This window comes from Perca flavescens, chromosome 22, assembly GCF_004354835.1.
Source record: "Perca flavescens isolate YP-PL-M2 chromosome 22, PFLA_1.0, whole genome shotgun sequence".
NCBI classification, from domain to species: Eukaryota; Metazoa; Chordata; class Actinopteri; order Perciformes; family Percidae; genus Perca; species Perca flavescens.
This window is the reverse complement of record NC_041352.1, coordinates 25,110,044-25,137,396: the sequence shown is the minus strand read 5'-3', so window position 1 is coordinate 25,137,396 and position 27,353 is coordinate 25,110,044. Positions and strand designations below refer to the sequence as shown.

At 40.8% G+C, this 27,353-nt stretch overlaps 1 protein-coding gene across 1 annotated transcript; it reads left to right on the top strand.

The window, feature by feature from the left end:
* On the top strand, positions 1-27,353 carry rmc1 (regulator of MON1-CCZ1). Its single transcript, XM_028569007.1, has 21 exons — positions 1-272; positions 1,837-1,913; positions 2,491-2,575; positions 6,952-7,008; positions 7,232-7,318; positions 9,227-9,367; positions 10,012-10,115; positions 11,391-11,480; positions 12,694-12,799; positions 13,472-13,580; positions 13,695-13,739; positions 14,017-14,070; positions 17,478-17,606; positions 20,065-20,171; positions 20,270-20,389; positions 22,270-22,347; positions 23,795-23,899; positions 25,436-25,504; positions 25,594-25,681; positions 26,171-26,308; positions 26,411-27,353. Exons 1-21 carry the CDS (start codon positions 174-176, stop codon positions 26,488-26,490), a joined length of 1,968 nt encoding a protein of 655 aa, XP_028424808.1. The 5' UTR covers positions 1-173; the 3' UTR covers positions 26,491-27,353.

The window sequence follows — 27,353 nt, the reverse complement described above, 5'->3', positions numbered from 1 at the left end:
TGTAGCTACTTCGCTCTTACTCTGAAGACCCAAACCGGAAACAGGAAGTGTAATAGCCGGCTGAGAAGTGAACTGTCCCCGCTCTGCTGCTGCGGAGTCTGTCAGGACTCTGGACTGAGAATAAATCCCATATACTAATATTAAATAGTAACAGTGACAGTGACAGTGTGAGGATGAGCGAGGAACATTACCTGGAGCTGTGTGAGAACCCGGTGCAGTTTGAACATGCCTCCAGCGTCAACAACGTCTTCTTCGACGAGGCTAACAAACAGGTGAGCTAAGCTAGTTAGCATCGATGTGGCTAACTGTAGCTAAACTGAAAGAACTACTCATTAAGTAAGAAAGTATCTAAAACTTGCTCCACGTGGACGAACGAATATTATATTATGGAATAATATAATATTTCTTATGTTACTTTGAAAGGAGTCATTCTGCCTAATGAGTACTTTTACTTCTGTTACTTACTACTAAGTACAGTATGTGTGTGTGTCTCTATGTTTGTGTGTGTGTGTGTGTGTGTGTGTGTGTGTGTGTGTGTGTGTGTGTGTGTGTGTGTCTGTGTGTGTCTCTTTGTGTTTGTGTCTCTGTGTGTGTGTGTGTGTGTGTGTGTGTGTCTGTCTCTGTGTGTGTATGTGTGTGTGTGTTTCTGTGTGTCTGTCACACATTCTTTGATAATCCATTAATTTACTAAGTAAATTTTGCTTGTGTGTCTGTCTGTCTATGTCTGTGTGTGTGTGTGTGTGTGTGTGTGTGTGTGTGTGTTTGTGTGTGTCACATTTTTTTGATAATCCATTAATTTACTACGAAGTACATTTTGCTGATGATACTTTTCCTAAGTAACATTTTTAATACACTTTTACTCGTAATGGAGTACTTGTAGACTGTGTAATTGTTATTGCTTTTTGTATTGTTATGTAGTTATGTTGTGTAATATGCTCTTAGACCTTTTATTATTGTCATGGTTGGTGGTTTTTGCTTCCCTTTAGGGGTGGGGGAAAAAATCGATACAGCATAGTATCGCGATATTTTTCGTGGCAATACGGTATCGATACACAGATGCCAAGTATCGATCTTTTATGACATATGTGTTGGTCAGTCTGTCTGCTTGACAATCACATTTTGCAGCAATACAATTTAAGTGAGATGACCAAACAGCGAAATTTATCTTTTTAGATAAAACAGATGTTGACAAAATTGTCCTTATCGGGACATCATTTGAAATTGGGGAAAATCTGAAGTTGGAAAAAAAGGTAATCTTTGTTGTCGGTCTGGCTCAGGTTAAAATCTTTGTGAAACATGAACACACACAAACAATAAACGCCCCAGAACTTTCTTTTATTCTCCAGTTTGACAGTCAGTTATAACGGAAAAATAACATAAATAAACTACTTTAACGTAGATTTTCTTTAGGGCTTTATTACGTGGTATCAGATCGGTGCATAAACTCCAGTACTTCCTGATACCGATACCAGCGTTTTAGGCAGTATCGAAAAGAGAGGACGAAATGAGGTAGCCAAGAGATCAAAGAAGACTCTCCTGACCCCCTATTTAAGAAGGAAAGGGCTGAAGGAGGGACAGAAGGAGGGACAGAAGGAGGGACAGAAGGAGGGACAGAAGGAGGGACAGAACGACTTCCGGTTCAAGCGAAGATATATCAAATAAGAGATTTTGCATCTGCTCGGGAAAGGGAAGTTTGGGGTCCCCCTTGCTGGAGCTGCTGCCCCTGCAACCCGAGCCCGGAGAAGAATAGAAACGATAAAGATAACTTTTTCCCTTTTTTATTCTGTCGATGCTGATGTGGTTTTCTGATTTTTTTTGTTTTTTTTCTGGCTGCAGGTGTTTGCCGTGCGTTCAGGTGGAGCCACGGGGGTGGTGGTCAAAGGTCCGGACGACAAGAGCAGTGTTTCCTTCAGGTACATCAGCCTGTGTAGTAGGTCTGGGCGATATGGAGGAAATCAAATACCAAGATGTTTTTGATCAAATACCTCCATATTGATACCGCAACGATATTGTAGTGTTGACAATTGGTGCTTTCACAAAATATTTACACAATGAGATTTTGATAACTAATCATCAGTAATGTGGATATAATGACTAAGTGGGTAAGGCAAATAATAGAACAGCTATAACAGTCTGGTAAGTTCAGAAAAGTACATCACTACTGTAATGCAGCCTTTAAAACCAGGAAAAGACAACACTTAAGCCATATTACGATATCCAAAATCTAAGACAATATCTAGTCTCATATCACGATATATCGATAGATTGCCCAGTTCTACTCTGTAGGGAATTAGTGATGTTGTTGACCTTTTTATTATTGGCAATTTTGAATCTGCATCCGAGGTGTTAAATGTGAAAACAATAATCCCGTATATTGTGTGTGTGTGTGTGTGTGTGTGTGTGTGTGTGTGTGTGTGTGTGTGTGTGTGTGTGTGTGTGTGTGTGTGTGTGTGTGTGTGTGTGTGTGTGTGTGCTCGTTTTCCTTCTCAGAATGGACGATAAAGGAGAAGTGAAGTGTATCAAGTTCTCCATCGGAAATAAGATCTTGGCGGTTCAGAGGACTTCGAAATCTGTGGTGAGAACTAGACACTGACACTGTCTGGTCAGTAGCGATGTAACAATACACTCAACTCATGGTTTGATATGATTTTACGTTCACAATACGATTTTCTCAGGATTGTTTATAACAGAAAGAGCTGCAGACAAATGACTGAAACATATTCCTTTCTTTTTATAAAAAACAGATGTGCCCTTTTATCAAAAGTGACACTGAAATTGTATTTTATCTTAAATAATAATAATAATAATAATAATAATTAAAAAAATATTTAAAGGTGCAATATGTAATATTGTGTGTAATACTGGCAGCTAGCGGTTAAAATAGTTACTGCACTACCAATTCAAAATACTGGAGAGTCGTCTCCCCCGCCCCCTCCTGCCCAGACTCGAAGTTCACGGAGGTTGCCAGGCTTAGACCGCAGCATTCACAACAATGTAGCTAGACGCTTTTCTCACATAGCCAGACGTTACTCCACAGCACAGCAGAGTAGCTAACGTTACATGCTAGTCTCACATAGCCAGACGTTACTCCACAGCACAGCAGAGTAGCTAACGTTAGATGCTAGTCTCACATAGCCAGACGTTACTCCACAGCACAGCGGAGTAGCTAACGTTAGATGCTAGTCTCACATAGCCAGACGTTACTCCACAGCACAGCGGAGTAGCTAACGTTAGATGCTAGTCTCACATAGCCAGACATTACTCCACAGCACAGCCGAGTAGCTAACAGTAGATGCTGGCTATATTGACAGTCATAAAAGCCCGTGCTCACGTGGAGCTCTGTAACCAACTGACAGACACACTTTTTCGTCTTAAAATTACAGTATGAACCGCTAAAAACACAACAACCTCACCGTCCTCTCCACACGCCAGTCAGGCACACTTCCTCGGCTTAGAATTACAATACGAAACGCTAAAAATACCACTACCTTGCCGACGGAACACACTTCATTGGCTTAGAATTACGGCAACAATCGCTAAACACACTGCAAACTCATAGTCCTCTCTTTCCGATTTACAGCCCCCCTCTCGTGGCTTAAAATAACTCATCGTTGTCGACCGCTGAAGAGGCTACACGCTGTAAACAGCCATGGGCTGCCCGGTAACGTTAACAGTTAGCAGGGTTAGCATGGCGGCGTTAGCCAGGACCAGTCGGGATCACTTTACTCGGGTACTCTAGCTATATAATTCAATGTGAGTACACAAATGTTGAAATGACAAATAATGCCCATCCCTAGTAGCTGTGATAAATTAGCCTGAAGCTAATGCTTACCGGTTCAGGAGAAAATAAGCCAACTCTGCGTCCTTGTGGGCTCTAAGCTGTCTCAATCTTTCAAATACATCTCCAATATTTACCAGGGGGTTGTTACGTCTCTGGTCACGCAACTGTTAGAAACATGATGTTTTCTTTTTTTTATGTCATGTAGAATCTATCTCCGTTGATCCTGTTTGTTTGTTTGCTGCTTTCATGGCTGTACTACCGTTACAGCTGTAGCGCGCTGGGTTTACGTTTTTACAGGTATATCTGGCAACCCGGCCTGGCTGTCAAACTGGGCCGTTGATAACAACACACAGATCAAAACATAAACATAAATCACGTCACGGAATGTAAAGTTCAAAAAGAAAAAATACTGAAATTAGCATTGTTGTCAGAAAAGATAGTATTTCAGTTTAACATGTTTCCTTAATATCTGATGAGGCATTGGTGTCATTTTTGGATTTATTACAGTACAAATATTACATATTGGACCTTTAAGATACATTTTTTATTATTTTTCCAATTTAAACTTACCAAACAGACAAACACACTTGTGTTTTATCCCAGAACTCATGCACCTGTTCACACTCCCAGACCTCGTGTAGGAAAGGTCCAGTTTGTTCAGGTTGACAGAACGTGCAATAGGGAGAAGGACTGACTTTAGAGACGTATCTCTTCTGAGGAGTCCAGTATGTCCTAGGACATATGTTGAAGTGGATCTGCTGGTGATTTGGGTTCTTGGAACAGTAGGAAATGTTGTCCCAAAACTGTCTCCCAATTAATTTTGTTCCCCTCCGAGCTCAACTCTCAGCGCTCCCATTTCTTTGGTAACAAATCCCACATTAAAAATAACAAAATAAAAGTAACGAAAATCTCTTCATATAAATAAACTTAGAACAAGTGGTGACGTCTAAAGTAGATTACGCCCTAGGCCGTTTGACTCACAAGGTAACTGTACATTTGGGAACTGCAGTGCTAGTTGTATTTTACGAATGGAGGAATAAATCATTGCAATACAATCTTGAGCGCGGCACAGTGTGTTTATGCGTCTCTCAGCGGTTAGTCCCTCGCGGTCCTTCGTGTTTTTTTCTGTAAATAGGCTCCAGTTAAACCTTCGTGAGTAGAAAGTCAATACTTATCAATGCACTCACCTGTGTAGACCGGCATCAACATGTAGAAAGCGATATTTCAATCTGCTCAGTCCACCGCGCTGTTTTACGCAAACACAGCTCTACTCTGCAAATAGCGAATTTTTACAAACAAGCTAAAACAAAAGCTGTCAGTTTGTAGTCTAACTGTTTATCTTAGGTTGCCGGGAATCTGGACATTTTGACAAATTCTTGTAAACCTCACTGCTGGCTGAACAAACCAAACTCTCCGCTAGATCGGACAATCTGGAGCTACTTAATATGCACGTGAATGACGCGATCGTTATGTTCAGTGATGATGATGATGGTTGTATTATTTTGCAACAACATCGTTTCATTGCAAATGAGGCATAGGCCTACATGACGAGTGCATAGCCTGCTTATCAGTCCATTCATCATTAAAGCTGGGCTTTTGGCTTTTCCACTTCAACTTTTTGCTTCAGCGTCTTTGACAGTGACATGTTTACCTGACAACAGCCATTTGTTTCTGCAAGCATTTTCCACCAATCAGGATGCTGGATACTACAATAATGTTTCCATAATCACAGACTTTAACCATCACTCCTCAGTGAACTGCCTCGTAGTCTGAGATAGGGCTGGGCGATATATCGATATTAATATCGATATCGTGATATGAGACTAGATATCGTCTTAGATTTTGGATATCGTAATATCGTGATATGACATAAGTGTCTTTTCCTGGTTTTAAAGGCTGCATTACAGTGAAGTGATGTACTTTTCTGAACTTACCAGACTGTTCTAGCTGTTCTATTATTAATGATTATTTATCTAAAATCTAAGTGTGAAGATATTTTGCGAGAGCACCAACTGTCAACTCTAGAATATATCGCCGCAATATCGATATTGAGGTATTTGGTCAAGAATATCGTGATATCTGGTTTTCTCTATATCGCCCAGCCCTATATAAGAAAATATGGGATGTAGAAATAAGCGCTGAAAATGTGTAGAAGAAAAATTTAACAATTTAAAACGTTGGAAAAAAACTAAAACAAACTGAAAAAAAAGGCGTCGAAAAGGTTGACGGGAAGACAACACAAGGGTTAATCAGAATTTATGTTTACATTTTATTGTTATTTGAACATTTGAGCATTGAACCAGGTGAAGAAACCTTTTTATTATTTATTCATTTGATTTTGCAACTGTTCACTGAAATAGCCAGTTTCTATGAAACTACATGTGACCTGTCATATTTGGCTTTGACTTTGACAGAACATTTGCTCTCACTTTGCGGAAAAAATATCGGGATATATATCGTATATCGATATTCAGCTAAGATATATCGGGATATGATTTTCGGTCCATATCGCCCAGCCCTAGTCTGAGATCTTTTTCTAGTTAAAGAGCCAGTTATCATTAGGGAGTTTCCATGTTTTTTAGGAGTTTGCCCACACTAATACATGTAAAAAAAAAAAAAAAAATAGCATTAATTCAGTAACAAAGTGAAAAAGAATAGGCGTATTAGGTATAAATTCATTTTATTTTATTTTATTTGAAAGTCTGGCTGCCAGAGTGCTTAGAAAAATTCTGAAAAAAATGTAGTTGATGATCCCTGCTGTAGACTCTCTGTCCAGTCAGAGACATATATTGTGTAATTGATGTTTTCAGTTCAATTAATTAAATCCAAGTAAATGGAACACTCACAAGATGTCACCAAAATCACTCGGTCCCCTTTAAATCTTTCAGAAAATGATGTAAGTGTATCGAATCGTATCGTTGGCTGAATATCGTGATATATATCGTATCGTGAGCTGTGTATCGTATCGTGAGATTAGTGTATCGCTACAGCCCTAGGCAGCACTTTGTTGGACTGCTTACAGCCGCAACATTTGGTCTGAACTGGGCTTTACTGTTATGCGTTATAAAGCTAAGACATACAGTGTGTGTGGTTAATTGTGCAGCTTTAATCTTGTGCTGTTGTCCGGAGAAAAACTCTGACCTGAACTATTGATTTTATGTTCTCTGCAGGACTTCATCAACTTCATACCCGACTATCCACACATAGAGTTCACCCAGGAATGCAAGGTATGCTTCAGTGTCTTTTGTCTCTTTATTTTGAAAAAGTATTTCCACCCTTTTTCCTCTTGATTCTAATTTCTACATAAATTGATTGAGATGTGAGGAGAAATGTAGAAGTTTAAGAGTGACAACTGATTAAGAATATGAGTAAAGTTGAGCTCTGTGATGCCACTCGAAAGGCTTTTTTTATTCTGTAAATTAACGGTATTTTGTGTGTTTTGTCCCGCAGACGAAGAACGCGATTGTTTTGGGTTTCTGTTGGACCAACTGGAATGAGATTGTCTTCATCACAGACCAGGGAATAGAGTTCTACCAGGTAACTTTTATTAATTAGTGTGTTTAACCCTCCTGTTGTCCTCAGTTCAAATTTGACCCATTTTCAAAAAATGTTTTAACCAAATTAAAAAATAATAACGTGTATTGTTCCGTACATCGCTCGTCACAAAAAAAGATCTGTTCACTACTTTCATTGAATTTGGCTGTTTTTACTCAATTTTATAGCATTTGAAAAACAAAAATTGATAAAAGGACGTTGAAAAAATCGACAAACATGTAGGAAAATGCTTAAAAATCACGTAAAACACCACAGAAACGTCAAAGGCGCAGAAAAAGAATCAACAAGAACATCGTAAAAAGTGAAAAAAAACATGGAAAAAGATTCAAAAACATAGAGAAAATGTGACAAAAAATGTCAAAGTGACACAAACGTGGAAAAAAATGACAAAAACATCAGGGGGAAAACGACAAAAACGTTTGAAAAATGTTTTTCGAAAAAGAGAACGTTTTTAAATTTGTTACATTTTGACCCTGTTGGTCCAAAAAGTTCCTCAGAACACACCAACAAGACGAGAAGAGACGTAATACGTCTCCATAGCAGCAGGCGGCGCTACTCTGTATTGTTGCCCAAGAAATGAAAACCGGCAGCTGATTGGACGAACGCGTCACATGGGGTTCGTTTTCTCTGGAAATTCAAAGCCAGACTGTCATGGCGGCTCGTTCAGAATACGATATCTCATCTTGGACTAAAATAGTTCACCGAAAAAACGTGTTTCTGAGAACATTTTAAGAGCGAAATAGGCCGTGTAGGCTGTTGCTGAATCTGTCTTCATTTCAGATCGACAAAGGTTCAGTTTAACAGATCTTCATCAGATTTTGAGAGATTCTACTAGGGCTGTAACCTGACTCCGCCAGATGGATCGCTTCGCATTTGCTCGGCATATCCATCTGGGAACTTTCCGTTGGAGAACTTTTGGGAAGGGGCGGAAATACTGGTTAGCTGATTGGATGAACCATCTGTCTATCACCTATGTTGGTGATAGACGGGCCAAATCAACCAATCAGATCCACGGTTTATGAAAAATACAACCACAAGCCCGCCCCTGCTGCTGCAGGCAAAGCATAGCTCGTTAGCTCAGCATGCAAACATGTCGGTAAAGGAGATTTGCCGTTTGTGTAACGAGAATTTAGGAATAAAAGGCAACATTTCAGGTTCCCGGACCATATTCCAAAAGAAGGATCCAAGAGAAAAAAAGCATTAGCGAGCGGCTAACAGAATTAGGGCTACCGCCGTCTGAAAATCCTGGTTAGCTGATTGGATAAACCATCTGTCTATCACCACCTAAACCCACCTCAAAACCAACGCTGATTGGCCCGGTCGTTTGGCTAACGGCTCCAAATTTTCTCTGCCTCAAGATGCCAGACTGATCTGCGAGTGGAAAACTGGAGCTCGCCAGATCAGGACGGTCTCACGAGGCTACTAGGGCTGCACAATTAATCGAATTTTAATCACAATCACGATTTTGGCTTCCCAAGATCAAATTTGCGTGATTGAGCGATACTTAAAATGCGTGATTATCATTTTGGCCATAATCATGCAGCCCTAGATTCTAGTCACCTCATCCTGCTTCCCATTTCCTGGTGAGTCCCGACTGCCCCCCCCTCCGACTGAACATGTCAGGTCGGCCAAAATGAACGCCGACAGCCCCCAGACTGACGACGGCACGGGACACACCGAGCAGACTCGAGTCACCGACCTCGCCAGACTGTCAGACGGCCGATAATCTCCTTGGTGTGTCAGCACCTTTTTAAAATGTGAATATTTTCTGGTGGTTAACGATCTGAGGACAGCAACGGTTTGGTTCTCTGGAGGGGGGGGTTGTGTGTTGTGCGTCACGGGGTCAACAGTAATTCTACAGAGTTGTGTTTGGTTTGTCTCTTCTCTCAGGTGTTTCCAGACAAACGCAGTCTGAAGCTGCTGAAGAGTCAGAGCATCAACGTGAACTGGTACCAGTACTGTCCCGAGACCACCGTCATCCTGCTGTCCACCACCGTGCAGGGAAACATCCTGCAGCCCTTCGCCTTCAGGGTGAGCACTAGGGCTGCCTCCTCTTAGTCGATTAGTCGACTAATCGGTCGTTTTTGGTCTTAGTGAATCCTTTGAAACCTTGGATGATCTGTATTATATGTTATTGTGTGTGACGTGAAATAGGTCTTCGTTATCTGTTGCACGTTTTAACACCAAGGACCATGTTGGAAATAAGTGTTTAGCACACACGCATTATCTAACGCTACGTTATTTTGAGATGTTTTCACCCTTGTGTTGCCCTCCCAGGTGCCCCGCCACACAAAACTGTTTTTACTTGCGTTTTTTTGAAATATGTTAGGTCCAAATGTGTATGTGCTGCCTCATCTGTCAGCTCTAGCCACTGAACAGAAATAAGCAGAGAAATCAGACCAATCACAAAAGCTGGTCAGTCTGACATCATGGTGCCTGAGCTCATTACTATTCATGAGCTCGCCCAGTTGGGCTGTGTAGAAACTTTGAAAAACGGGTCGAGTTTGACCCCGAAGGACAACAGGAGAGGGTACATGTTTAGATTTGATATTGTACGCACACATTCTTTCTTTTATAATCTTCTCTATCTCTAGTCAAACAGAAAAAAAACATTTATTTATCCAACAAAACCTTAAAATAATCTGACTTAGAAGATCCTTTTGTTGTTTTTTAAGAATGGAACCATGTGCAAGATGTCCAAGTTTGAGATCGAGCTGCCGGTCGTCCCCAAACCTGCCAAACTCAGCCTGTCGGAGAGGGACATCGCCATGGCAACCATGTAAGTCAGAAATTCTCAAACTTTCTTTTCTTTTATTTAAAGATTTATTTTTTTATTCAAACTGCAGCTTTGTTTAAAACATCAACACGACGGACATAGAGGGTGGGAGAGAGGGGGAGAGAGATAAATATATAAATTAATATAAAAATAAAGAAATGAATGAGTTGGTTTAGGTTTTTATTTTAAAAATTATTAAGTTCAACTTCAAGTAACAACTACTTTATTTATTTCCGGGACTTTTATTTAAATATTCCACATTTATTCATTTTTACATTTGTTTACATATTTATTGCCTGATTTATTTATTTCAGGATTCATTCTGTAGCCTTGTGTCTTTATTTATTTATTTATTAATTTAATATTATCTTAACTGGTCTTCCACAGTACTCAGTGTTGCTCATTTGTTGTCTCTCTTTCTTTAATTGTCTTCTTTAATATTAAAATATCTCCAAATATTAAAGCTAGTTATTAATCTCTCTCTCTCTCTCTCTCCCTCTCTTTCTTGCTCTCTCTCTCTCTGTCTCTCTCCCTTTCTCTCTGTCTCTCTCTCCCTCTCTTTCTTGCTCTCTCTCTCTCTCTCTGTCTCTCTCTCTCTCTCTTTCTTGCTCTCTCTCTCTCTCTGTCTGTCTCTCTCTCTCTCTCCCTCTCTTTCTTGCTCTCTCTCCCTCTCTCTGTCTCTCTCTCTCTCTCCGTCTCTCTCCCTCTCTCTCTCTCTCTCTCTCTCTCTCTCCCTCTCTTTCTTGCTCTCTCTCTCTTTCTGTGTCTCTCTGTCTCTCTCTCTCTCTCTCTCTCTCTCTCTCTCTGTCTCTCTCTCTGTCTCTCTCTCTCTCTGTCTCTCTCCGTCTCTCTCTCTCTCCCCCTCTCTTTCTTGCTCTCTCTCTCTTTCTCTGTCTCTCTGTCTCTCTCTCTCCGTCTCTCTCTCTCTCTCTCTCTCCGTCTCTCTCTCTCTCTCTCTCTCTGTCTCTCTCCGTCTCTCTCTCTCTCTCTCTGTCTCTCTCTCTCTGTCTCTCTCTCCATCTCTCTCTCTCTCTCTCTCTTTCTCTGTCTCTCTGTCTCTCTCTCTCCGTTTCTCTCTCTCTGTCTCTCTCCGTCTCTCTCTCTCTCTCTCTCTCTCTCTCTCTCTCTCTCTCTCTCTCTCTCTCTCTCTCTCTCTCTCTCTCTCTCTCTCTCTCTCTCCGTCTCTCTCTGTCTCTCTCCGTCTCTCTCTGTCTCTCTCTCTCTCTCTCTCTCTCTCTGTCTCTCCCCCTCTCTTTCTTGCTCTCTCTCTGTCTGTAGTTACGGTCAGCTGTTTGTGATGTATCTGAAGCATCACTCAAGAACGGCCAACAGTCCCAGTGCAGAAGTGGTGCTCTATCACTTACCAAGGTACATACACACACACACACACACACACACACACACACACACACACACACACACACACACACACATACATACGTACACACACACACACACACACAGACATACACACACACATTCACACACAGACACATACGTACACAGACACACGCACACACACACACAGACAGACACATACAGACACACACACACAAACACACACAGACACACAAACACACACACAGAAATATATGTACCGTATGTACCGGAGTATAAGTCGCATCAGTCAAAAAATGCGTCATGAAGAGAAAAAAAACATATATAAGTCGCACCGGACTATAAGTCGCATTTATTTAGATTATAAGTACAAGAGTTATTCAACTACACAATAGCACACAGAACAATACGCTGAATACGGTAGGTGTATGTTAACGTAACACATTAACAGTTATTGAACTACACAATAGCACACAGAACAACTAGCTAGCAGGGCGTGGAGCATGGAGGTATTAAAAGGCGTGGAGACGTAGCTGCACCGTGAACGAGCCCCTCCCGACTCCTTCCTCCACCTCTGGCCGTCTAGCTTTCAGCCCTCGAATTAGCCGATTAGCTTTCTTTGTTTTCTTCATTGCAGTAAGAGTCACCTTTTCTCCAGTCTCCCTCATAAGTTTCTCCCTCATTTCAAACTCTCTTTCTGCTGCTCGATTACCGTTTTCGGGGCTGCATATTTTACTACCTGCAGTTTGTTATCTCTTTTCTTTCTCAGTTGTCTTTACGAGCAGCGTTCTAGTTGTCACAAGCCTAGAGCGCCCTCTCGCGGCTGTAGACGGTAATGTTTTCATGTAAAAACATGTTAAATTATATATATTTTGATATATAGGTCGCACCTGACTATAAGTCGCAGGACCAGCCAAAGTAGGAAAAAAAGTGCGACTTATAGTCCGGAAAATACGGTATTTATTTATTTATTTTTAATTCAATATTGGTGCTAAAACAAAACGGTAGTGACTTTACAGATACAACGATGATAGAAAACAGAGATAAAACGCAAAAAAAAGAACTTAACATAAACCAAACAAGGATGAAAGTATAGTCGTAATAATAATAATAATAATAATAATAATAATAATAATAATAATAATATCTGCACGTACTGGGGGGGCTGTAATGATGTAACTTGGATCAGGGTGGATGTTCCACGTGTTAACTGGAGATCTAATGTCCCTCTCTGTGTGTTCAGGGAGGGAGCGTGTAAGAAGACGCACGTGTTGAAGCTGAACACGACAGGGAAGTTTGCTCTGAACATCGTGGACAACCTGGTGGTGGTTCATCACCAGAGCACCCAGGTCTGATCTCCTGCTCATTCATATTCATGTTGGTCAATGCTTCTGGCATGCTGCTGCTCACTCTGGCATTCACACTTTTACTGCAATAAACCACTGGGTTTAATTAGTGTGTGTGGGTGTGTGTCTGTCTGTCTGTCTGTGGGTGGGTGTGTGTGTGTATGTATCTGTCTGTGTGTGTGTGTGTGTGTGTGTGTGTCTGTGTGTGTGTGTGTGTGTGTGTCTGTGTGTGTCTGTCTGTCTGTCTGTCTGTCTGTCTGTCTGTCTGTCTGTCTGTCTGTCTGTCTGTCTGTCTGTGTGTGTGTTTGTGTGTGTGTGTCTGTGTGTCTGTGTTTGTTGGTGTGTGTGTGTGTGTGTCTGTCTGTGTGTCTGTCTGTCTGTCTGTCTGTGTGTGTGTGTGTCTGTGTCTGTGTGTGTGTGTGTGTGTGTGTGTGTCTGTCTGTCTGTCTGTCTGTCTGTCTGTCTGTCTGTGTTTGTGTGTGTGTGTCTGTCTGTGTGTGTGTGTGTGTGTGTGTGTGTGTCTGTCTGTCTGTCTGTCTGTCTGTCTGTCTGTCTGTGTGTGTGTGTGTGTGTGTGTGTGTGTGTGTGTGTGTGTGTGTGTGTGTGTGTCTGTCTGTCTGTCTGTCTGTCTGTGTGTGTGCGTGTGTGTGCGTGTCTGTGTGTGTGTCTCTCCAGACGTCTCTGATTTTTGACATCAAGCTGAAAGAACCAGATAGTGCCGTGAACATGCACCAACCTGTCCTACCTGCCCGATCCATACACCCCTACAGGATACCGCTGGCAGGTACACACACACTCACACACACACACACACACACACACACACACACACACACACACAACACACACACACACACACACACAGTGTATGTATGTTCATGTTTCTTTCTCTCTGCAGGTCCAGCAGTCGTTCCCTCTCAGCCTCCTGTACCATGTCAGCTCTGTATCCTTTTAGCTCTAAAACGAGAACATTTACTTAAGGAGGTACTTGTACTTTAACTTACTTCATGCAAGTAGATACTTCTACTCCCCTACATGTATCTGACAGCTTTAGTTTCTCAAATTAAAAAATTTATTAAAATTAAATTAAGTTTGTAAAGGAAACTCCCCAACAGTTTATACAAGTACATATAGTACAATAGTTGATTGGCAGAAAATGTATTTGAACCTATTTTGGTATTTATTTATTGTCTCACATTGATCTTTAACCGACACTTCAGACTCTTCCTCCTGGAGTGTTTTCCAACCCGACATCATCATCAGTGCCAGTGAAGGTGTGGAGAACACACACCAACATGCTTAAACGCACACACACTCACACCCACCCCCACCAGTGCTTCCCTTTTAAATATACAATGGGAGCTAGTGTTAATCTTGTCAGACGAGACGAGATTAAATATGTTCGTCAACGACCTTTTTTTTCCATGACTAAGACGAGACAACGACGAGACTGCGCCAATGTCCAAAAACGCTGACTAAGACTAAATTAACATGCATTATTGTTGACGAAAAAAGACGAGACTAAAATGTTTTGCATAAAATAAAAACTAAGATAAAATCTTTCTTCGTTTTCGTCTACAATCGTCTCTACTTTTTCATCATGAGATAGAATAGTCAGTTGTTACCGAGACCCGGTGCTACGGCACCGACAGGTGCCCTAACCACCGTTATCTACCGGACCGATTAGCCTGCGCTTCTCTCTGATGCTCCTAAACGCACGTTAGAGTCAACCGAAACATCGCTGCACAGGGCGCTAGTTAACACTACACTTGGCAGCAGGTAACGTTAGCATACCGTTAGCTAGTTAACACTACACTTGGCAGCAGGTAACGTTAGCATACCGTTAGCTAGTTAACACTACACTTGGCAGCAGGTAACTTTAGCATACCGTTAGCTAGTTAACACTACACTTGGCAGCAGGTAACTTTAGCATACCGTTAGATAGTTAACACTACACTTGGCAACCGGTAACTTTAGCATACCGTTAGCTAGTTAACACTACACTTGGCAGCAGGTAACGTTAGCATACCGTTAGCTAGTTAACACTACACTTGGCAGCAGGTAACGTTAGCATACCGTTAGCTAGTTAACACTACACTTGGCAGCAGGTAACGTTAGCATACCGTTAGCTAGCAGTTGGAGTAAACACGGTTACAATGCTGACAACTACGGTGGAAAGGTTTGTCTCTATTTCCAACACGAGACGTACGACAGTCTGCAGCTGCTGTTTGTCTGAAAAACAACACATGTTGCGTTCACTTGAAATACGCCTCGCCAGTTTCGTGCTGCATTTATTTTAGTGTAAAATATCCCTTTCCCATGCAGTGGTTGTTTTTGTTGTTTACTGGTGAAATAAGGAAGAGGCTCAATATTTATATAACTTTATATAATTTATTTATTTTTATAGCTATTTGACTGAAATGGTTATCAGAAATAATTTATTTAAAAAAAAAAAAGACTAAAATGTTTTGACTAAAACTAGACTAAAATGACGAGAATTTTAGTCAACTAAAACTTGACTAACAAGATTTTTTGGCACAAGACTAAGACTAAATTAAAAATAGGTGACAAAATTAACACTAATGGGAGCCCCCACCAGACCAGAATTATTTTGTTGTAATGCCAAAAATAATGGCAAATATCCATTGTGTTTCCCCTGTATTCATTCTGCACCGCCGTGAGCCCATGAACGGGGCAACTGTCTGTGGTTAGTTCATCTGTCTGTAACAGCAGGACAGTCAGGTGTCTGTTATCTAAACCGCTAAAGTCAGTTAAAACTAGTGATGGCCTGATACCATTTTTTGCTTCCCGATACAGATTCTGATACCTGAACTTGCGTATTGGCTGATACCGAGTACCGATCCGATACCAGTGTGTCCTATATTTTATTATGTTTTAACAGCTGTATACTACTATCCCTGTATGGATGTGATATGATGTATAACAGCTGTATACTACTATCCCTGTATGGATGTGATATGATGTATAACAGCTGTATACTACTATCCCTGTATGGATGTGATATGATTTCTATCTTTGTTGTCTGTCTGGCTCAGGTTAAACTCTTTGTGAAACATGAACAAACACAAACAATGAATGCCCCAGAACTTTCTTTTATTCTCCAGTTTGACAGTCAGTTATAACGGAAAAAGAACATAAATAAACTACTTTAATGTAGATTTTCTTCAGGGCTTAATTACATGGTATCAGATCGGTGCATAAACTCCAGTACTTCCCGATACCGATACCAGCGTTTTAGGCAGTATCAGAGTATGGAACGTCTCTAGTTGAAACGTCGATAGCCTACCGGTTACAAACAGGCGCGGTAGTAAAGGAAACAGTAACGTGTTGGTGGATTCTGTGTTTGTAGCCGAGTGGGAGCAGAGAACATTCGGTTAGTCAGTGATGCTGTTCTGCCCTCGTTGTTCTCCGTGAAGTTTGCTGGAAGTGATGTAATGTAGCATTAAAAAGAAGAGTGAGCATTGCGCCGGAAAAACAATAGCCTTTTAAATGCTACATTACTTGGATGAAAATAAGGAGATTAACAGGCGAACCAACTTTAAAAGTGACGTTTTTTATTTGATCAGTGCTGTGCAGTAGATCCAATTAATGGATTGCGAAAAGTTAATAAAAAATCAGTCTGACATCATACTGCCTGAGCTCATTACTATTCATGAGCTCGCCCAGTTGCACTGGGTAAAGGATGCTGAGAGCCAGGCTCCCATTGGCTAGCTGTTAGCCAATCAGAGTCAAGCAGCTTAGCTTGTTGAATACTATTGAGAACTGGCAGAAATTGAGCTGAGTCTTCCTGCAGGCTTTTTTTACCATGCTAGAATGGCTTGAAACAAGGTAACCAAGGCATTTTTTCTGGGGGAACGCATATTATAAAACCTTGTAAAGTGAAATTTTCATGCCATGGGACCTTTTAAATGCTGTAAAATATAACATCTGGAATTCTATGATATTGCAAAGAATGTTGAATTACAGTGCTGTGCAGTAGATCCAATTAATGGATTGCGAAAAGTAACTGATAAACATATAAATAAACTTGTGAAAAAGTGTTAAATGAGCAGACTGATCTCATTAAGTGGCGTATGTATGACAAGCCAATTCATATGCCATTATTGGCGTGTTATCAAGACGCATACTCGCTTTTTAGCGTGTTTATCAACGCCGTTTGGCCTCCATTGACTTACATTACCTTGCGATTGCGTGTGAATTTACGCCGTAGTGAGTAGTATGAAAGGGCGAACAGATAACAGAATCCACGCCACTTGGCTTAAGAAAGTGGCCGTAGTCATGATATCACGTTGAAATGAGAACAGAATTTGATGTGGTACAAATGTATCTTGTTGTTTGAAATAACCAATTTATGACCAAGCAGCAGAGTAGCAGAAGTGTAAAAGATGTGAAGATTTCCAGCTGGTGTGCAAAAACAGATGTGTTTTCTCCTCTTTCCACCACGATGAATGTGTGTTTATTTAGTCCACAGTGTGTGTGGAGCAACATGGGGCTGGTCTGGTGTTTGTGGTCAGGTTTTTTAAACTAATAATTGCAGTAAAAACTCTTTAAAACTACCTGGAGTTCAGAGTTATAGGACTTTATAGAGATCTACAGATATTTTGATTATTCTGTTCTTTAAACACCTGTAACTTAGAATGTGTCTCTCTCTGTGTGTCAGGTTACCTGTGGTACTTGCAGGTGAAGTTGCCTCCAGCTGTCAACCTGCTGCAGGACAAAGGCAAACTGATGGACTTCCTGTTACGGCGGAGAGACTGCAAGATGGTCATCCTGTCTGTCTGCTCACAGAGTACGTCTGTCCGTCTGTCTTTTAGGGCTGAAACTAACGATTATTTAAATTGTCGATTTAATCTGTGGATTATTTTCTGGATTAATGGATTAGTTGTTTGGTCTCAAATGTCTCGTTTTGTCCACAACTCAAAAAATATTCAGTTTACTGTCACAGAGGAGAGAAGAAACTAGAACAATATTCACATTTAACAAGCTGACATCCGAATCAGCTCTAGGCGCTGCAGATGTTGTCCTGTGTGTCTGATTTTAAAAATGTCTTCATTTTAGCAAACTTCTCACAGAACATGTCAGTCATGATGTTTATGATGTTATTTAGATTCATTCATTCGAAAATATATGATGTTAATTGTCTCAAAATTTAGTTAAGATGAGTCAGATTGTGTATTTGATTGTGGGGATGGGGAAGACAAATTTTTTTAAATGTGTTGTATGTCCTAGATGTTTAGAAACTCTGCTTCAGGTTTCTACAGAATTCAGGGTTAGAAAAATAACTGAAATTTGATCTGAAAACAGCTTAAAGCAACACAAAGTGAAAAATTGAGGATAAGATATACTTTATTGTCCCTGAAGGGAGATTTCTTTTGCGCTCTGTCCGTTCCGCAGCTTTACAAAGACAACACAACATACAGAAAATAGGCATCTCTCAGCACATAATCTCATGCAACACAGAACATGCTTCCATATACATTAGACAGGTACGTATATAGTAAGCACATTAACTACTGCTTTCATTGGCAGTTTCTAATTGAACGACCCTGTCGGCTGCATTCTCCCCAATAAGTGGAGCACAGCCCTTGCACAATGAGATATTGCACAACTAACATATTTCCCAACCCCAATAGACCTTTTTCACGGCAGACATGTTGTCATGTCATAGTAGGAAAAGCACAGGTGTATTCAAAACCATTAATGATGGCTGCATTCCACTTAGGAGAGGCCCTGGTATTAAACCATTAATGATGGCTGCATTCCACTTAGGAGAGGTCCTGGTATTAAACCATTACTGATGGCTGCATTCCACTTAGGAGAGGCCCTGGTATTAAACCATTAATGATGGCTGCATTCCACTTAGGAGAGGTCCTGGTATTAAACCATTACTGATGGCTGCATTCCACTTAGGAGAGGCCCTGGTATTAAACCATTACTGATGGCTGCATTCCACTTAGGAGAGGTCCTGGTATTAAACCATTAATGATGGCTGCATTCCACTTAGGAGAGGCCCTGGTATTAAACCATTACTGATGGCTGCATTCCACTTAGGAGAGACCCTGGTATTAAACCATTAATGATGGCTGCATTCCACTTAGGAGAGACCCTGGTATTAAACCATTACTGATGGCTGCATTCCACTTAGGAGAGGTCCTGGTATTAAACCATTAATGATGGCTGCATTCCACTTAGGAGAGGCCCTGGTATTAAACCATTACTGATGGCTGCATTCCACTTAGGAGAGACCCTGGTATTAAACCATTAATGATGGCTGCATTCCACTTAGGAGAGACCCTGGTATTAAACCATTAATGATGGCTGCATTCCACTTAGGAGACCCTGGTATTAAACCATTACTGATGGCTGCATTCCACTTAGGAGAGACCCTGGTATTAAACCATTACTGATGGCTGCATTCCACTTAGGAGAGACCCTGGTATTAAACCATTAATGATGGCTGCATTCCACTTAGGAGAGGCCCTGGTATTAAACCATTACTGATGGCTGCATTCCACTTAGGAGAGACCCTGGTATTAAACCATTAATGATGGCTGCATTCCACTTAGGAGAGACCCTGGTATTAAACCATTACTGATGGCTGCATTCCACTTAGGAGAGACCCTGGTATTAAACCATTAATGATGGCTGCATTCCACTTAGGAGAGGCCCTGGTATTAAACCATTACTGATGGCTGCATTCCACTTAGGAGAGGTCCTGGTATTAAACCATTAATTATGGTTGCATTCCACTTAGGAGAGGCCCTGGTATTAAACCATTACTGATGGCTGCATTCCACTTAGGAGAGGCCCTGGTATTAAACCATTACTGATGGCTGCATTCCACTTAGGAGAGACCCTGGTATTAAACCATTAATGATGGCTGCATTCCACTTAGGAGAGACCCTGGTATTAAACCATTACTGATGGTTGCATTCCACTTAGGAGAGGTCCTGGTATTGTGTATGCTGACTCACTAAAATATCTTACTGTGACACTTGATGGAATTGAGCCATTGTTAAAGTTATCAATTTCAGCTGTGCTTTTTTTCTACTATGAAAAGTAAACATGTCTGCTGTGAAAAAGCTCCATTGCCTACGTATTGCACAAATGACACAAATGAGGAGTTACCAGAGTCAGTTTTAAGCAGCAATAACAGAGACCAAAAAAAAAAAAAAAAAAAAATGGTGCTCCTACACTGAACTGCGTATGTTGCAATTAAACTAAAATAATCAGTTGTTTCCCCTCAGTTCTGGAGGGCGGGGAGAAGGGAAGTCTTCCTGTTGTGGCGACGGTGTTTGACAAGCTGAACCAGGTGTATAAAGAGTACCTGGAGGCAGAGCAGACCTACACCGCGGTGAGTTTATTAAACGCTTCTGAACCTCCGTACGACGTTCCCCTCCCACGTCTCCACAGACGTTTGTGTGTTTTATTTACGGTGTTTCGTGTTTGTAGGCGATGGAGTCCGGTCCGAGTCGAGGCAGCGCAGCACACAAACGTCCAGTCAGAACGCAGGCGGTCATCGACCAATCAGACATGTACACGCACGTCCTGTCATCCTTCACAGAGAGGAAGGTACATATTCAAACACACACACACATATACGCACACACACACACACACACATATGCACGCACACACAGACACACACACACACACACACACACACACACACACACACACACATATGCACGCACACACACACACACACACACACGCACACACACACATACGCACACATACACACACATACACATACGCACATAAGTAAAACGGGTACACATACACACACAAACACACACAGACAAACAAATACACACACACACACACATACGCACACACACATACACGCACACACACGCAGACATGCACACATACACACACCCACAGACACACAGAAAAACACATACGCACACACACACATACACGCACACACACACGTACACACACACATACACACACACACACACAGACAAACACACACACACACAAACACACACACACACGCATACACACACATACACACACATTCACGCACACACACGCAGACACACGCAGACACACACACATACGCACACACACACACACACAGACAAACACACACACACATTCACACGCGCACACACACACACACATACGCACACATACGCAAACACACACATATACACACACATACACACACACACATACATACGCACGCACACACACACACACACTTGTGAGGCTAAATGACTGTAAGAAAATGTTGTTTGTTAAATCTATTTATATGAAGTATTTTACAAAAGTTTATTTTACAAAAGTCTGCTTGGAAATACAGTTGCACGTTTACAAGGTAAGCCGCCAATTTAATGTCAACGCAAAGCCGGCTATCTCTAGTAGAATCGTTTCTTTATTGGAATCTTTTAGAGGATTTGGTTTCAAATCCGATTATCGGTTCCCAATTTTAATATGCGCAAGTTTTGGTTTGGAATCAGAATCGTTAAAATCCAAACGATGCCCAACCCTACTTTCCACGCATGAAAATTTTGCTTTTTTTGAACCTCCTGATTGGATCGTTTTTAAAAGGGGTTGGATTCAGATTCAAATAATTTCACTTCTTGAATGAGATATTTTACAAAAAGAGTTGTTGTCCTCTTTCAGGAAACACAAGCTTTTAAAAATAATATTACGATGAGAAAGAACTTTAAAATACAGGTGACAGTTCAAACCAATTTGCTTTTCAGAGAATTTAATAAAGGACAGAAACAAGATAACCTAAAAGATATACATTTAATCTGTGTGTCTCTCTGTGTGCCTGTGTGTGTCTCTGTATGTGTGTGTGTGTGTGTGTGTGTGTGTGTGTGTCTCTGTGTATGTGTGTGTCTGTGTGTCTCTGTATGTGTGTGTCTGTGTGTGTGTGTGTGTGTGTGTGTGTGTGTGTGTCTGTGTGTGTGTGTGCCTCTGTATGTGTGTGTGTCTGTGTGTGTCTCTGTATGTGTGTGTGTCACTGTGTGTGTGTGTGTGTCTGTGTGTCTGTGTGTTTGTGTGTGTGTGTGTGTGTGTCTGTGTGTCTGTGTGTCTCTGTATGTGTGTGTGCCTGTGTGTGTCTCTGTATGTGTGTGTGTGTGTCTGTCTGTCTGTCTGTCTGTCTCTGTGTCTCTGTCTCTGTGTGTGTGTGTGTGTGTGTGTGTGTGTGTGTGTGTGTGTGTGTGTGTGTGTCTGTGTGTGTGTGTGTGTCTGTGTCTGTGTCTGTGTCTGTGTGTGTGTGTGTGTGTGTGTGTGTGTGTGTCTCTGTCTCTGTCTCTGTCTCTGTGTGTGTGTCTGTGTCTGTGTGTCTGTGTGTGTGTGTGTATGTCTGTGTGTGTGTGTGTGTGTGTGTGTGTGTGTGTGTGTGTGTGTGTGTGTGTGTGTGTGTGTGTGTGTGTGTGTGTGTGTGTGTGTGTGTGTGTGTGTGTGTGTGTGTGTGTGTGTTGCAGGGCGTCTCCCATAAATTCATCATCGCCGTGCTGATGGAGTATATCCGCTCTCTGAACCAGTTCCAGATCACCGTGCAGGTAAAACCGAGCAGAGTTGAGGCTCTCTCACTTCAGCTCGCCCAGTAAGAGCGTGCGCCCCATGTTGGCCGTGTTCGAATCCGACCTGCTGCCCTTTGCTGTGTGTCATCCCCCCATCTCGCTCCCTTTCAAGTCTATCCTCTGTCACTTCATAATGAAGGTAAAAGCCACAAAAAATAATCTTTAAAAAAATAAAAATAAAAGAAAAATGAGCAGAGTGACACCTCTCCGTTCACACAGAAGATCTTTTCTTTTTGATTTTAAAGCAGGATTCTAATGAAATTAGGGCTGGGAAATATATCGATATTATATCTATATCGTGATATGAGACTAGATATCGTCTTAGATTTTGAATATCGTAATATGACCATAAGTGTCTTCTCCTGGTTTTAAAGGCTGCATTACAGTGAAGTGATGAACTTTTCTGAACTTACCAGACTGTTGTAACTGTTCTATTATTTGCCTTTCCCCACTTAGTCATTGTATCCACATTACTGATGATTATTTTCTAAAATCTAAATGTGAAGATATTTTGTTGAAGCACCAATTGTCAACCCTAGAATATCGCCGCAATATCGATATCGAGGTATTTGGTCAAGAATATCATCATTTCTGATTTTCTCCATATCTCCCAGCCCTAAATGAAATATTATTTAAGTATAGAAAAATCAATGTTTGAAGAAAAAGCAACAATTCAACCAGGTGTGGCAGGACATATATGAAGCCTTGTATGGTGACTGAGAGAAAAGTATGAGTACGAGCATGCATGACTGTGGTTTAAGATTATGTGGAGTAGAGCAGTGTTTTTCAACCTTTTTTGAGCCACGGCACATTTTTTACATTAAAAAAAATCCCACGGCAAATACCACCAACCAAAAATTTTACAAAATGACACATTGTAGCCTAATAAGATCACAATCTGCATTTTTCCTTTTAAAAAAAATGTATCCATCACTGTTGCAGGCTTACATCGATGATCTCGGCCCTACTGCTTACACCAGGTGGCAGTAATTCTATTGTCTTAAATTAACAAGGTCATTATTGCACTATACTGCCACCTACTTTAATTTCTCTGCCAGTCCTCACATTGCAGGCACAGATGCGCAACAATGGCAAGTTATTTGCAGTAACTCAATGGACCAATTAAGTAAAATCTGATAATTTCACACTGCACACAGGACGATCTCTCACGGCACACTCACTGGAGTAGAGGAATACTGTTACTAGTAGAAGTTGTACTCTGATTGGAGTATGAAATTACACAGTATGCTGGTGTATGTATTACTTCTTGATGGAAATAATGAAAAAATTATTATAAAAGAATGAAGCAGCATTCTCTTTACATCAATCTGCTACAGTATCACATGAAATGTAGATGAGAAAACACGACAAACGTTACATTTTCCCCTGCTTGTGTTGTCTAACTGTAGCGTTTGTGTGTTTTCAGCATTACCTGTATGAGTTGGTGATAAAGACGTTGGTGCAGCACAACCTCTTCTACATGCTGCACCAGTTCCTGCAGTATCACGTCCTCAGCGACTCCAAACCACTGGTGAGTTCAAACAGAAACCATTTGTGGCCTTTCCCACTTATGCAAAAAAAACACTGGACAATTCTTTTTCCCCTTTTATGTTATATTGTATTTATTGTTTTAAATATACTATATATATATATATATATGCACACAAAAACGTACAACAGATAAATCCCACCCAAAACAAACAGCAGACTGTGCATTCAAACTAAGTTCAAAGAAGTATGGGAAAAAAAACATGTATATACACTACCGGTAAAAACAATTTTGGGGTCACTTAGAAATTTCCATTCCACTCCAGCTGATCTGAGTGGGTGGCTGATCTTTGATGCAATATTCTCATTGCCCATTATCAGCAACCATTCAAATGCATTTACATCCAAATCTCCAATCTGTCCCAAATTCTGTTTGTGTGTGTGTGTGTGTGTGTGTGTGTGTGTGTGTGTGTGTGTGTGTGTGTGTGTGTGTGTGTGTGTGTGTGTGTGTGTGTGTGTGTGTGTGTGTGTGTGTGTGTGTGTGTGTGTGTGTGTGTGTGTGTGCGCGCATATCTCTAGAACCGTTAGTCCGATGGATTTCAAACTTGACGTTGTTTGGATAAGAAATGCAAAAGATATTGTTAAATATATATATAGGTAAAAGAAGCACACATTGGCTTTTGCCGCTCTAGCCACTGGCCACTCCCCCTCTGGAACAGAGACAGGGAGCAGCGGAGCTTTGGCAGCTAAAATGTGACACCTCAGACCCACAAGCAATCGGCCTGTTCCAAACAGGCACTGCACTAGTCCTTCTAAAAGGCTAACTGAGAAAACATTCTGTCTGTAATGCAGTGGAATCAAAGTGACCCTATATATATATATATATATATATATATATATATATATATATATATATATATATATATATATATACATACATACATACATACATACATACAGTACAGGCCAAAAGTTTGGACACACCTTCTCATTCAATGTGTTTCTTTATTTTCATGACTATTTACATTGTAGATTCTCACTGAAGGCATCAAAACTATGAATGAACACATATGGAATTATGTACTTAACAAAAAAGTGTGAAATAACTGAAAACATGTCTTATATTTTAGATTCTTCAAAGTAGCCACCCTTTGCTTTTTTTGATAACTCTGCAAACCCTTGGTGTTCTCTCAATGAGCTTCATGAGGTAGTCACCTGAAATGGTTTTACCTTCACAGGTGTGCTTTGTCAGGGTTAATTAGTGGGATTATTTCCCTTATTAATAAAAAAGCAAAGGGTGGCTACTTTGAAGAATCTAAAATATAAGACATGTTTTCAGTTATTTCACACTTTTTTGTTAAGTACATAATTCCATATCATTCATAGTTTTGATGCCTTCAGTGAGAATATACAATGTAAATAGTCATGAAAATAAAAAGAAAACGCATTGAATGAAGGTGTGTCCAAACTTTTGGCCTGTACTATATATATATTTATAGTATGGTTTAACAGATACAATGATGAGGATAATGTAAACTGTTTCAACGTTTCTTTTTAATAGTTCTTCCTTTTTGTTCAGGCGTGTTTGCTTCTGTCTCTGGAGAGTACGTACCCTCCTGCACACCAGCTGTCACTGGACATGTTGAAGGTATCAAACACACACACACACACACAGGCTTTAGATGATGGCAGAGTTCTTAAAAGTGTCTTTATTTTCACTTTATTTTGTGTTTTTAGCGTCTGTCCACGGCCAACGATGAGATCGTGGAGGTTCTGCTGTCGAAGCAGCAGGTTCTGGGCGCGCTCAGATTCATCCGCAGTGTCGGTATGTCCGTGTTTAATTTATCCACCAGGATACAATCTGTTAAAGGTCCCATGGCATGAAAATGTCACTTTATGAGTTTTTTAACATTAATTTGCGTTCCCCCAGCCTGCCTATGGTCCCCAGTGGCTAGAAATGGTGATAGGTGTAAACCGAGCCCTGGGTATCCTGCTCTGCCTTTGAGAAAATGAAAGCTCAGATGGGCCAATCAGGAATCTTCTCCTTATGAGGTCATAAGGAGCAAGGTTACCTCCCCTTTCTCTGCTTTGCCCACCCAGAGAATTCGGCCCACCCGGATTTTAGTTTAAAAATTATGGAAATTATTGTCGTGGGATAAATACGTCGATAACAGCTTCAGAATTTCGATGTTGATAAATTTCCGGTTAATCGTCCAGCCCTAACTTCTATACTATGACGTCTGACTTTTTTTTTCCGACACGCTATCTCTGCTGTTTTGGTGATTGACTAACCCTAAAGTTTCATTGGGCGCAGGTGGCCATGACAACGTGTCATCCAGGAAGTTTTTGGACGCAGCGCGGCAGACCGGAGACCAGATGTTGTTCTACACCGTGTTCAGGTCGTTCCAGCAGAGAAACCAGCGGCTGAGAGGGAGTCCCAGCTTCAACCCTGGTGAGAGAAAGCACACGGGAGAATTTAAGTAGCTGACATCTTTTTTTTTTTTTTTTTTTTTTTTTTTAAGTGAAATCCACTGACTGTCTCCCTCTTCTTCAGGAGAGCACTGTGAGGAGCATGTGGTTCACTTCAAGCAGCTGTTTGGGGATCAGGCTCTTATGAAACCCTCCACCGTGTGAACCTCCTAGGACCAAAACTCTCCGACTGTAAACTTGCCTGGTCTGACTGCCTCTCCACCAGTTTAGACACACAGGAAGATCAAGAGAAAACCTGATGGGGTGACCAATCAACATGGAGAACAGATAATCATGGGTTACATGCACACTCGTATATCATTTCTATTATCCTGTTTCATGTTTGCACAAATAAACATCATATCCTGGTCATATAGTGAGACCTGGACCTGATCCAGGTCTCTGACGCATGCAGTGGGTCATCAGTAAGAAAATCATACAATAAATAATTAAGTCTAATTGACTTATTTATGTAGAATACAAGATTTCCAAAGCTTATTTTGAGTTGAGTTGAGAAATCTGATTATGAAATGATGTATTATTATAAACACATAAGTGTACTTGTAAAAAACTGTAGAAATTACATATATTATCTGCTGTTTTATGGTTAAAATCGAAAGTTATTTATCGTGAAAAAGACTGGGAAAACAAATGGAAACATTCCCAAGAAGTAGTAATAATTTACAATCCCAGAATATTAAGATTATCTACGCAATATTTAAAATGTATGTATATGAATTTTGTTCTCAATGTCCGGTGATTGATTGCAATGTTTGCATACTCACTGTAAGCAGCTCAGGTGATGAGTCACTGTTATGTCACCTATGGTGGGCGGGACCAGAGGGTGAATGTTGAGATGCCTGTATGAATATTTATTAAGTATGATGAATTATATTATTGTAACTAACAGTCACCACTTTATAGAGCTTTTTAGAATCAACGGCACTGAACTGTATGAAGTAAATATGTTTTAATGCGCTGTTAAATGCTATTAAAAGTATAAATATATGAATGAATAATTGATTAAA

Excerpts from the sequence above, each read along its gene's own strand:
- rmc1 (XM_028569007.1), top strand. The coding sequence starts at position 174 with ATGAGCGAGGAACATTACCTGGAGCTGTGTGAGAACCCGGTGCAGTTT. Across the intron at positions 13,740-14,016 it reads TCCTGTACCATGTCAGCTCT|ACTCTTCCTCCTGGAGTGTT; the intron begins GTATCCTTTTAG and ends CCGACACTTCAG. Across the intron at positions 26,309-26,410 it reads GAGTCCCAGCTTCAACCCTG|GAGAGCACTGTGAGGAGCAT; the intron begins GTGAGAGAAAGC and ends CCTCTTCTTCAG.